Genomic DNA, 12,368 nt, shown 5'->3' with positions numbered 1-12,368 from the left:
ATATCCGGCTTTACTCTGTGGTAGTCAGACAGGATGCAGGGAGTTATTTCAATTTTTTGGTATCTGTTGAGACTTGGTGTCTGAGTATGTGGACAACTTTGAAGAAAATTCCATGAGGTGCTGAGAAGAAGATATATTTTGATGTTTAGGTAAAATATCCTATAAATATCTGTTAGATCCACTTTGCTTATAATATCAGTGAGCGCTAACATTTCTCTCTTTAATTTTGGTCTGGATGAACTGTCTATTGGAAACAGTAGGGTATTGTAGTCTCCCACTATCAGTATGTGAGGGTGAATTTAAATTGTAGCAGTGCTGCTTTTACAAATGTGAGTGCCTGTCATGTGTGTGTGTGTGTGTGTGTGTGTGTGTATGTGTGTGTGTGTTGAGAGAGAGAGAAAGAGAGAGAGAGAGAGAGAGAGAGAGAGAGAGAGAGAGAGATGGATGGATGGAAGAAAGATGAAAGATAGATAGATAGTAGAAGATTTATTAGAATGACTTACAGGCAGTGGTCCAGCTAATCCAGCAATGGTTCAACAGAGGTCCAAGAATCCAGTAATTGTTCAAACTATGAGGTTGGATATCTCAGCTGGTCTTTGGTGGATGCTTGAATCCTGAAAAAAATAGGCTGTAATGCTCATAAAGAAATGGACTTGCTAATGAGGGCAAGACCAAGCAGACTAAAAGTGAGGCTCCTTGCCTCTGAGTCTTCATATAGGCTTTCAGTGGATGTGGCCCAGATTAGAGGTAGGTTCTCCCACCTCAAAATATTTGGATTAAAAATATTTCTTCTCATCTTAAAGATCCACTTTGAGTGATTTACTTAAGCAAAAATCCCTTATATGTGTGCCCAGTCATCTTGGTGGTTTTAGTTAACTTCAGATATAGTCAAGTTGACAACCAAAATAGTCATCACTATGTTGCTTGGTCTTCTTTTCTTGCTCTATACATTTGCTGCTTGGACTATTATGTGCCAAAGGGACTTTCCTTTCTGATCCAGTCTACGTTGTGTTCTGTATGCATCTTGTACTTTGATTGGCATCTCCTTTATGTTACAGAAAATTTTTTTCTATGAGTTTGTTGAAAATGTTTTCTGTGCCTTTGACTTGTGTTTCTTGTCCTTCCTCCATTCCTATTATCTTAGATTTTGTCTTTTCATACTATCATAGATTTCATGGATGTTTTGTGCCAGAAGTTTTTTAGATTTGCATTTTCTTTGACCAACATATCCATATATATCATTATGTCTTCGATGCATGAGATTCTCTCTTCCATCTCTTGTATTCTGTTGGTGAAGCTTGCCTCTATGGTTCCTATTCAAATTACTAAAACTTTCCTTCTCTCAGTTTGGGCCTTCATTATTAATCTATTTCTACTTTCAGGTCTTGAATGGTTTTATTCATTTCCTTCCACTGTTTGTTTGTGTTTTCATATATTTCTTTAAGGGATTTATTCATTTCCTCTTTAAGTACCTCTATCATTTTCACAAAGGTTGTTCAAGGTCTTTGCCTTGTGCTTCAACTCCTGCTGTGGCATGAGTTCTTGGCTAAAAAAAAAAAAAAAAAGAGTTCTTGGCTCTAGTGGACACATATTGTCCTGACAGTTATTGTGTTTTTACATTGTCATTTGGACATCTGGGATTGGGATTGTAATTCTAGGTGCTGCTGTCTGGTCTTGTCTTTGTTGATTGACTGTTTTGTTCCTCGGTCTCTCCTTCCTCTTTGGTTCTTAAGAAACTGTCGTGCTGTGTGCTGCCTGATAGGACATTCTTCTGGGGTCCTGATAGGTGTGGCTACTGGGGGTTCCAGGTAAAACGTGTTTCTGGATATTGGGAGCTGACACTTCAGAATAGGGATGGGTTGATGGTGGGCTGAGGGGTTGCTCCACAAGGATCTGTTTAGTTAGTCCCTGGAAGTGGGGCAGAGAGTGAAGAAAGACTACAGCTCAGTGTCCACTATAGAGCTGGGCATGTGACTGGGGCATTGGCCTTGAAGGACTGGAGGGAGTGATGAAGACCTACAGGTAGCCTTCTCGCTTCCCTCTTCAGAGTGGCCTGTGGGTTTCCAGGAGTGCCTGCTGGGGCTGGGTACACATGCAAACAGTGTAGGGAGGGAGTTTAGGAGGGGAAGATCAGTGGGATCCACAAGAGATGGGTACAGAGGGGGAAGGGAGGCTGCAGCAGGTGTTCTATTTCAGGGCTGGGGATGAGGCGGGGGTGGGGGGTGGGGGAAGGATGACTAGATTTGAAGAAGCAGAAGGGGAGGTGAGGATCTGCAATTAGCCTACCTCCCTCCATGGCTGGCGTAGTTCGGGATGAGATAAAGCAAAATGTTGGGGGAGGAAGGTTGAAAGGGAACATCTGTGTAGTCCACTCATTAGGGGAGTGGGGCGTCCCTTAGCAGGTGTGGCTGCTGTAGAGCTAGGGATGAGACATGGGGATTTGATTTGACGTAGCTGAGGGAGAGGTGTGTTTGCCTACCCATTTCTCTGGCCAGAGTGAACCTTATTTTTCTAAAGATGGAAGGTAGTATAAAAATTGTACATCAACAGACAATAATGCTCTCAAAATCATTAAAAAAAATAGCCCATGAATAGTTGAAGTACCGCAGATAGATTCATTTTAATGGCTCACGAAAGATTTGGCTTGTGTCTAGATACCACAGTGATTGGATAATAAGCATCTTGGAACTTTAAGATTGCGTACAACATAGAGAGGCACTCCCACAGCAACAGGTCACTGGGGAGAGCTGAGGCTATCCAAGGAACCGGAGTCCGGGTTCTTACTATCTGAGAAAGTGGCTGCATTGGACATTGCTTGCATGTATGAAGAGAATCCACTTCACTGAAAACTGTGGTGTCCACTCACCTGAAAGCAGGAGCCTAGCCCCCACAGTAGCTACTAAGATACCTTAGGGAAGGTGAACTGGTTCTATGTCAGGTTCTAGAGCAATGAGCACCTAGCAGCCGATCTAAGAGATGTTTCCTATGGTGTCCCGTTCCTTTCTGTCTCCACTGCTGCTTAATCCCCCATGGGATCTGCCTGCAGTGGGTCTAGCAAGCACGCAAGCACTGGGCTTGTTTCTTGTTCTTTTGCTTCTTCACCTGCCTGGAGAAAAGCAGGGTGGGGGCGTAGAAAGGACAAACCAGGAGAAAAAATGTGTGAGTCTTATGTCACTTTTCCAAAGCTTCAAGTTAAATTCTGAAGAAATATGATAACTTCTGAAAAGAAATAGTTCTCTGAAATAAAAAAGGTAAAGATGAGCTCATGTAAATACCACTAAAGAAGAGTTAATTGCTCTATGTATGTGTTTCCATTTCTCCCTTCCCCCTTTTCTCTCTCTCCTTCCCCCTCTCCCTTTCAACCTCCTCCTTATTATCCTTCCTGTCCCTCCCCCACCCCCCCTGCACCAAGGTCACATTCTGAGCTCATGCCATCTGCTGTTCCTTCACTATCCATGCTCTGTCATTTGTTTCCGTTACAGAGACTGCCAGAGAAGACCTCAGAGTCTAAAAAACAGTGGCTCTTCGTGAGATAAGAAGTGCACCTCCTGCTCCAGGTTTTCTGATCTCTAACCCTGGATAATTGAGCATGGCCCTGGGTCCACAGGAAGCCAACTAAGCCAACTCAACAATGCATCAGCTTTTCCGATTGGTTTTGGGACAGAAAGATCTTTCAAGAGCTGGGGACCTTTTCTCTTTAGAGGATGCTGAAATTGAAGACAGCCTGACAGAAGCTTTGGAGCAGATTAAAGTAATTAGCTCATCTCTGGTAAGTGAATTGTAGACTAGACCTGACGAGTGGCCAATCTCAGAGCCAAAGACCATATGCCTCTCAGGGAAGGGTAAAGGGAATGACCAGTGAGAAATGCAATATGTGGTTTAATTGTATCTTTAAAAAAATTAATAAATAACACTAAGCAAGTGAGCAAAGCGTTATCTTAGGCCAGCTTTTGCCCACTCATGGAGACCTGAGCACTAGAAATCACAAACTAGAGTGGAGTTCTCACAAATGGATTCTTTAGAGACTATTTTTACATCCTTGAAATGACACAGAGAAGAGAGGTGTAACAAATTTAAGAAAAGCAGACCTGCCAAACTGCACAACAGCATCAGCAAACAAGGCAGGGTGTGTGGTGGAGGCTGAATAATGAAAGGAGGCAGGTGACACCTCTGCCACACGGGTAAGATGAGACACGGACTGCCAGAGCGCTGCTGCCAGAAATGACAGTTGCCCAGGGCTTCACGGTGCTGATTCTGTTTACTTATGCATTGCCTCACTCGCGTTCAAACTCTTGTCTTTCCTTCATTTTCTACCCTCCAGTCTCCATTTAATTTAACTCCATTATTAGTCACAAATATGAGCACATGCATTTAAGACTCCAATCAAGCCTCCCCTTCCTTTGTCTCCGCGTCAAGGTGATATATTCTGAAAACACATCCCAAAGCAGAGATGTGCGTACCCAGTGTGGCCTGCCCGATGTTGACCTTCTTGGTCGGGCCTGGACCTTGAGATTAGTCCTACTTCAAAGACCTAGACCACTAAGCGCCTGTCACACCCACATCCTCACAACTCAGTAGTGTTTGCCAACACTTAGCACAGACACCTATGGGGAGGGGGAAGTTGTGGGGCTCCGGACTTTGACATGAGCTCAGAGTTCAGGGGAAACTCGGCCCTCTTCCATAATCAGACCTTTAAACAGAGCGCCGGCAAACAGCAAGGCTTTCTCCACATGTCTATCAGCTTATTCATTTGCTCTTCGTTCTTAATATACCAGTTACCCCGCTGGCCAGAGAGGCCATTGCCCGACACTCTGTTTTGCCCAGGTAAATGTCTTTCACAGCAGTTACTTCTTTGTATTTTTTTCTAAACCATTAATCAACTTATTCTAACTCAAAACATAAAGTACTCCTGGTACATTTTCACTCACACCTCTGAAAATAAACCCGCTGAATTATCTTCCTCGGTACTCAGAGTACTTAAGGTCCCTGAAAGCCATTTTCCACCAGAGGTCACTAGCTGCCCGTGCTGTGCTTTCCTTTGGTTCCTTGAGCCAGCCCCCTCAGATGTCAGGTGGCTTGGTTAAGTCCCAGGTGGCTCACAGATGACTGGTGAGTCCCTTCTGTGTCCCCAGTGGTTCAGCAGGGTCACTGCTTGGGTCCAGCAGCAGTGTGCCAGTAGGAGGGCTGTTTGAACTACCTGCCTCTTCACTATTAATTTCCATCATACTGCCCTTCCTTCACCTATCCAAGGGGAGCAGGAAAGATGGCTACTTATCATTTAAGTGTGTTAAGCTTGAGGAGACTGGTGCCAGCAGCTCCTCCTGTCCCTTTCTGATTGGTCCAAGCTGCCTACTTGCCTGACTTGTCTGTTAGGTGTATTAAATCTGTTCCTTGTGACCTGGCACAGGTCTGCCTTTCCTGATGACTCTGGATCTTACTACTTGATTCTTATTCTCAATTCTTCTTCAAGAACAGAACCAGATTTTCTCTGGGCTGCCTTTTCCAACATCTTTCCAGCACTGATCCCCAGTTGCCTACTTCTGCTTGCTAAAGAGTAAGGCTGGGGAAGTTGTTCTTACCTTTTCCCTCCCCTCAGTCCCTCTGTGTTAACTATCCTCTCTGCATCATAGGCTCTTCGATGGGGCCTTCACCAAGGCTCCTACCATGAATTGCTCCCTACTCTGCTACCAACAGAAGGGTAGGAAAAAGCTGGACCCTCCATCAAAGCTTAGCAATGACAATTTAGCTTACCAGTAATTCTGAGGAAGACATTAGTAGGGGATGGCCTGTCACGATGATAGCTTTCTGAAGAGGCAAAGCACTGTTTCCTTGCTTTCTGAAACTGTGTCCGGCTCGCTCACTGCGTCTTCTGAGACCTGGCGCTTCGGCTTTGCCTTCAAGTCTGTGACCTATTTCTCACAGCCACCACAAACCATTGGCATCATCGTTTTATGCATATCCACACTTGCTTATGATTCAAGAGTCTTGCCAGACACAGCGCTCCTGACAATGATCAGAAAGCTTAAACAGTTACCGTGTATGGTGACTAGTGTCGATTAGCAACTTGACAGAAGCTGAAATCACCTAGGAGACAAGCCTCCAAGCACATATGAATGACTTAGTTCAGGCTCCTCTTTGAGAATGTTTGTGAGGAATTGCCTTGATTAGATGAATTGAGGTGGTGGGAGATCCATATGGATAATGGTTGTCACCATTGCCTAGGTTTGGATGCTGGACAACATACATAGGAAGCCAGCAGAGCACAGACCCCATTGGTCTCAGCTTCCTAACTTTGGGGACAACTAGACGATGCTGCATCAAGTTCTTTCCACCAGAACTTCTCAGCTATGATAATCAGCACCCTGGAATTTAAGCCCAAACAAACCCCTTCTCCCTTAAGTTGCCTTTGTCAGAACATTAATTACAGCAACAGCAAAGGAATCTAATACATACCTAACATGTTCCTCCTTTTACCCAGAAGAAATCTTGCCATTCAGCCTTTTGACTTGTTCTAGTCTCTGTTTTCAACCATAAAGATCCACTTTCAGGTCCTTCGAGAAAAAATGTCAAGTCTTTGGGGGAAAAAAATGTTGGATCTATTCCATGGCTTCTCTTCCCAGCTAAATATTCCTATTACCTGTGGGTTTCCCCATGGTAAGGAAGATGCCTCTGTCAGGGAAAGGTGGTGCCACCTGACATTCTGCATAAAACCCTTAACTCTGTTGTCAACAAAATTCAGTTTGTCAGTATGTGGTCAAAGCTATCCAAATAATGCTATATTAATGATAGAGTTATAAATTACAACAATAATTTATCAGTTTACAATAAAATAATAACTCACATGTATCGGAATTTTTTGTCTCATGTGCTTCCTTCTCCCCAAGTCTCTGCTCTGGCTTTCAGAGATAGAATATTATTATTGATTATATCCCTACTATTGTCATATTCAAGCCTCACTTCTGGAAAAACATCCAACTCCCCTGTCCGATCTCTTGCACTGTGTCTCTGTTGAGGCCCCTGAGGTGACCCCATTCAGACAACTCAACTTCATTGACGTCATTCTTGAAGAGAAGTCTTGAGTCCACCTTCTTGGCAAATACCTCATTTGTAGCTCTTGAGTGCTCCCTACACTTGGGCCCCCTTGCTTCTCATCATCTTAGTTTATTATTGTAATCTATCATTGCTTGATACTTGGGCCAGTTGCTCAGAGCCACTGCTGATGCTCATTAGATAAAGTGTTCTGCTTCTAAAATATCATTTTAATAGCAGTAGCACACATTTTCCACATTCATCCAGGGATAGTCCAAGACTTTGGAGGTGGATCAAATCCTATAGCCAGGTCATTTTTAAGTAAATGTAAGCCATTATCAGCTTGACAGAAGCTGAAATCACCTAGGAGACAAGCCTCCAAGCACACGTGAATGACTTAGCTCAGGCTCCTCTTTGAGAATGTTTGTGAGGAATTGCCTTGATTAGATGAATTGAGGTGGGAGATCCATATTGATAATGGTTGTCACCATTGCCTAGGTTTGGATGCTGGACAACATACATAGGAAGCCAGCAGAGCGCTGAGACCAATGGGGTCTGTGCCCCCATTTACAATGGCTTACATTTAAGCCATTGTAAGTGCATTCGTGTGTTTAGGTCTTTGTACTAAGAATTGTGTCCCTTGTGTATCATGATTCTATCAAATACATTTAGTCATTACTTTAAGCTTTGTAGAATCAGAACATTTGTCAGGCAAGCCTTAATTCCTTCCCCCAGAGTTATTTGGAAAATAATGGGCCCTTACTGGATCCCAGTCCCCAGTTTCCTAGCCACTTTTTTTACCTGCCTGTTAGTTCGTGCTTCGCTTTGAATTCTCACTGGAATTTCTTACCAAGTTCCCAAACATGCCTTTAATTTTGTTTTTTTAATCCAAATATTTTCCGGGCTACTTTTATTATTAGTTTTCCTTCTTGTCAACTCAGCTTTCTTTCCAGATAACTTCACGTGAGATCATCTATCTCCTTATCCAGCCATTACTTCTCAGTACACTCTTGCCCAACCTCCCTCCCAGTTCTTTTGGAAATGTTAAAACAGCGAAACGAATTGGGCAAACAATATCACCTCGTTTAAAATATTAGGCGCCCACAAATGGTAGCTCTCTGTATCATCCCACTCCATACCCAACAAGGCCCAGGAAGGGGGCGGGGGGGGGGGGTGGTGGGGAGAGTGGTGCGGTAAGAACCAGAGGGCAGGAAGAATGAGAACAACGCAGTGTCTTCTGGGAGTGACAAGCTCCCGAACTGAACTCATGAGTTCACAGGAACTGTGGTCACTTGCACAAGACGTGTGCAAGACTGAGCCAACCAACATTCCTGCACAAAGGAGGGAGGAATTTATAAACCCTGCCCCAGTGAAGGAGGCAGCTGCACTTCATGGCTTCTGGGAGAGGGAAAGTAAGATTTTCTTTGAGGGTGTGGCCCCTGGTGAGTCACCCATGCTCCAGTGGATGGTGACATATCCACGAGTATGTGGACAGCACAGATTTGTCTTGATGACTTTAAAAATTTTTATTTATCTTATTATTTATGTGTATGAGTGTTTTTCCTGCATGTATGTATGTGCCACATGCGTGTTTCGTTCCTTCAGAGGTAAAGAGAGGGTATCAGATCCCTGGCACTCAATTACAGAGAGTTGTGAGTCACCACCATGTGAGCACTGAGAATTGAACTTGGATCCTCTGCCACAGAAACAAGGACTTTTAACCATGGAGCCAACTCTTCAGCCCTCAATATGAGGCTATTTTAAAACAACAACAACAAATGAGGACTCAAAGTCAGGAGCCAGTGAGGAGATCAAGAAAAATCTGGGAGGAGTAGGAAGTGATTATGATTAAAACACATTGTATGAAGTTTTAAAAGTTGATAAAATCATTATATTTAAAAAAAAGAAAGAGCAATAAAGAAAGAAGGAAAGAAATAAAGAGGAATAAGGGAAAGAAAGAGAGAAGAAGGGAAGGAGAGAGAGAGAGAGACAGAGAGAGAGAGAGAGAGAGAGAGAGAGACAGACAGACAGACAGACAGACAGACAGACAGACAGACAGACAGATAGGCAGACAGACAAAGTGTGGCAGAACTGACATGCTTGCATATTCCTTTCCATATTGCCTGAGGACCTTAAGTTCACCTGTGCTTGGACTGTGGTATTTAGTCATGTGTGTTTTAACTTTTGTATTTGAAATGAATGACTTGAAAATCATTAGTAGAAAAATGTAAACTTTTCTGTAAAGATTAAAAGGCAGAAAAATTAAAGCAGTTTGATGCATATCATAGTATCTGAAATACACAGATCACTAAAACCAGTTGTTTTTCTTTATCCTGAAAACCTTAAAAGTTCATTAAAAACTAGGAAAGCTGCTAACCCTATACAAATGCTATCATAGCTCCAAAACTGTTTTTAATTTATCTACCTTGGTACATGTAGTTTCATTCCTTTAGTTGACATAATATTCTGTTCTATGAACATACCGCTATTTACTTATTCTTCTTTGTGATTGGCCTTCATTACTTAAATATTGCTACCTTAAACATTCTTATAGCTGATTGTTGTGGCAGACATGCACTTCTGAGGTTCTCAGTATAGAGCAGAACAATGGGATTGCGAGGTCTTTGTACTCCCAGTATTGTAATATACATCACGTCTCTTTCTAAGGTGAAGGGGCATGAAGGCCCCGGGTGCTTTTTACATCAGTTCCTTCATCTGTCAGGTGTGAAAACTTATTTTTGATCTAAAGAAATTTGGTGAAGCAGTGTGCAAGTGCTAATTAAGCCTGTGCCTCCTGGTTGCTAGTGAGGGCAACCGGGTTTTTTTTGTTTTTGTTTTTGTTTTTTTCATGTGCTTGTGTGCCATTTACCCCTGGGTCTGTGTGAAAGCAGTTACTTCCTTTTTCGCTTTTGTTGTAGGAAGGACATGGAAACAGGGTCGGGCTTTGCAGAGTAAGGCTGGCCTGGCACTGTGCATGTAGCTGACGTGGACACAGACTTGATCGTGCTGTCTCAGCCTCTCGGGTTCTAGGATGACAGGTGTGCAGCACCATGCCTGGCTTATTTTCTCTTTTCTTTTGAAGGTTTTAAAATAGTCTTTTTGGTTGTTATATTGCTTCTTGCTCACTTAGGCGTGCTGTTTGTCTAGTATTCCAAAACGCAGCTTGCCCTGCGCTGTGTATGCTTGGTAAGAAGTGTGTTTCCAAACTTCTTTAAATCCACTCTAACTTGTCTTTATTCTCTAATAGTTTTGCATTTAGATACGCATGTTTTATGAGCAATTCTGACAATCTGCGGATTGGAAGTTCATAGTATCTTTAAACTAATTTGAAAAGAAATTAGCACCACAATAGCAATGTTTCCTTTTCCAGAGACATTATATTTCCATATACTTATTTCAGGCCTCTTTACTACCTTTAAAAAAGAGTTATGGGGTTTTTTCTCCATTTTTTTTTATACATTTCCTTGCCTAGTGCTCATGGAGGCCAGGAAAGGGTACTGGATTCTCTGGAACTGGTGTCACAGATAGCTATGGGCAGCTGGTACTGGGAACTGAACCTCCTCGATCTCTGTTTAAGGAGTATGAATCCTTTCTAAATGTTTAAGTGTTATACAGTCTTAGCCAGGGCTAAAGATGACATTCTTTTTATTTCTATTCTTCTCAAGTGAATGCAACACAAATTCCTCTTATTTTATCTGTTATTGTTATCTGTTTGATGGGTGTGGTAGGAGCACACGTGTGTGAAGGAGGAAAACTTATTGTCTGTTCTCTCCATCTGCTTCCAGGGGCAAACTCAGGGCATTAGCTCAGCAAGTGCTTTAACTTAGGGGCCGCCTCACCAGCCCCTAATACAAATTCTTGTTCAGTGAGTTTACACGCAGCACACTCAATCAACTATCCCTCTAATTACGACAATCTATCTATGTCCAGATCGTCATTCCGTCATCTGAGGGGGACGGGCTAAGAAGTTAAGAGCACCGGCTGTTCTTCCCAAAGAGCCAGGTTCCGTTCCCAGCGCCCACATGGTAGCCCACAACTAATCATAACTACAGTCCAAAGAATCCAGGTTCATCCTCTGGCATCCATGAACATCAGGCATGGAAGTTTTGCACAGAGGGAAAAAAAATCCACAGACATAAAAAAAATAATTTTTTAAAAAGGTAAATTATGTTCATACTGCAGTTAATGGACTCACACACAAAGAAGGTGAGTAATTTCTGAGTTGCTGAAAATTACATTGTGAAACCCAAGGCCCTGGGGACATGTTTCCACTGGAGAAGGGAACTAGAGGCTGTGGGATGAGGGTCCAGGGGCTCCAGTCTACACTGGGAGTCTTGTTTTCTCCATTGTTTGCACCATATCTATTCTTTCTTTTAAATTAATAAAAATGTGGGGCTGGATAGCTCAGTGGTTAAGAGTACTCACTGTTCTTGCAGAGGACGTGGTTGAGTTTGGATGCCAACACTTTTGTGGCAGATCATAAGCATCTATGATGCCAGTTCTAGGGGAACTGATACCCTCTCTGTCCTCCTCAGGCACTTGTGTGTTTGTTACACACGAGAACATACCCACATGCGTGCTGAACAGCCATAGGCATAAGATAGAGATAAAACGTTTTTTAAAAATTTAAGTCCAAAAAATAAACAATTTAAATTTCTAATTTTAGAAGAAAAACATACAAAAACTCAAAAGCTTGATGGATTTAACTGTCTGAACTCTGTAGTCTGTTAATAAATAGCAATTTTGAAAAGGAATAATGAAGCCGGTGCAGAATTCTAACTCACATGTTGCCTCAATGTCCTTAGTAGGAAAAAAAATAGTGTTCCAAAGGAAGATCAAAAAGAAAATGAGGTCAGCTGAGGAAAAACAGACTTAATACCCATTGCCCAATTCCCCGTGGAGGAAATGCAGATGGCCGACAAACACATGAAGACATGCATCCTCACTTTGGCTGAAGGAAGTACCTATGCCAAACTGTAATGAGATACTGTTTTCCACTGGTCAAATTAGCAAAAATTAAAAAAAAACCGCTTTGTTCCTGCAGAATCGCAGTGATGAGATCATGTGTTCACCCAGATACAAGGAGTTTAAACTAGTGACATGTTTCTGGGAGGTAATTTAATAGTACTAGGAGCCTCAACACTACTTCTGTCCTTTGCCTCAGAAAATTACTCTTCTGGAGAAAGAAATTCGGGGTACAGGTAATGGCAGTGTAGGCACGGGATGGAGGTGTTTATTGCCCCTGTTGTAACAGTAAAAAAGAGTGTCAGGAGTGAGAACTCCCAGCTGGCTAACTCAGAATGACATGACGGTGGCAGGCATCTGGACGCTTCTCTTCC

The 12,368-nt window shown here is 42.7% G+C and overlaps 1 protein-coding gene across 5 annotated transcripts in view; it reads left to right on the top strand.

The window, feature by feature from the left end:
• The window catches only part of VEPH1 (ventricular zone expressed PH domain containing 1), a 221,601-nt gene that overhangs the window by 13,371 nt on the left and 195,862 nt on the right, over positions 1–12,368 (top strand). For all 5 annotated transcript variants that reach the window (XM_084768525.1, XM_084768527.1, XM_084768524.1 and 2 more), the window contains exon 2: positions 3,483–3,769. In XM_084768525.1, coding sequence (XP_084624651.1) covers positions 3,632–3,769 — 138 coding nt within the window. In that variant the 5' untranslated portion in view covers positions 3,483–3,631. The remainder of the gene's footprint in view (positions 1–3,482; positions 3,770–12,368) is intronic.

Source organism: Acomys minous (assembly GCF_964271855.1).
Source record: "Acomys minous genome assembly, chromosome: 19".
Classification (NCBI taxonomy): domain Eukaryota; kingdom Metazoa; phylum Chordata; class Mammalia; order Rodentia; family Muridae; genus Acomys; species Acomys minous.
This window is presented reverse-complemented; position numbering and strand designations above follow the sequence as displayed.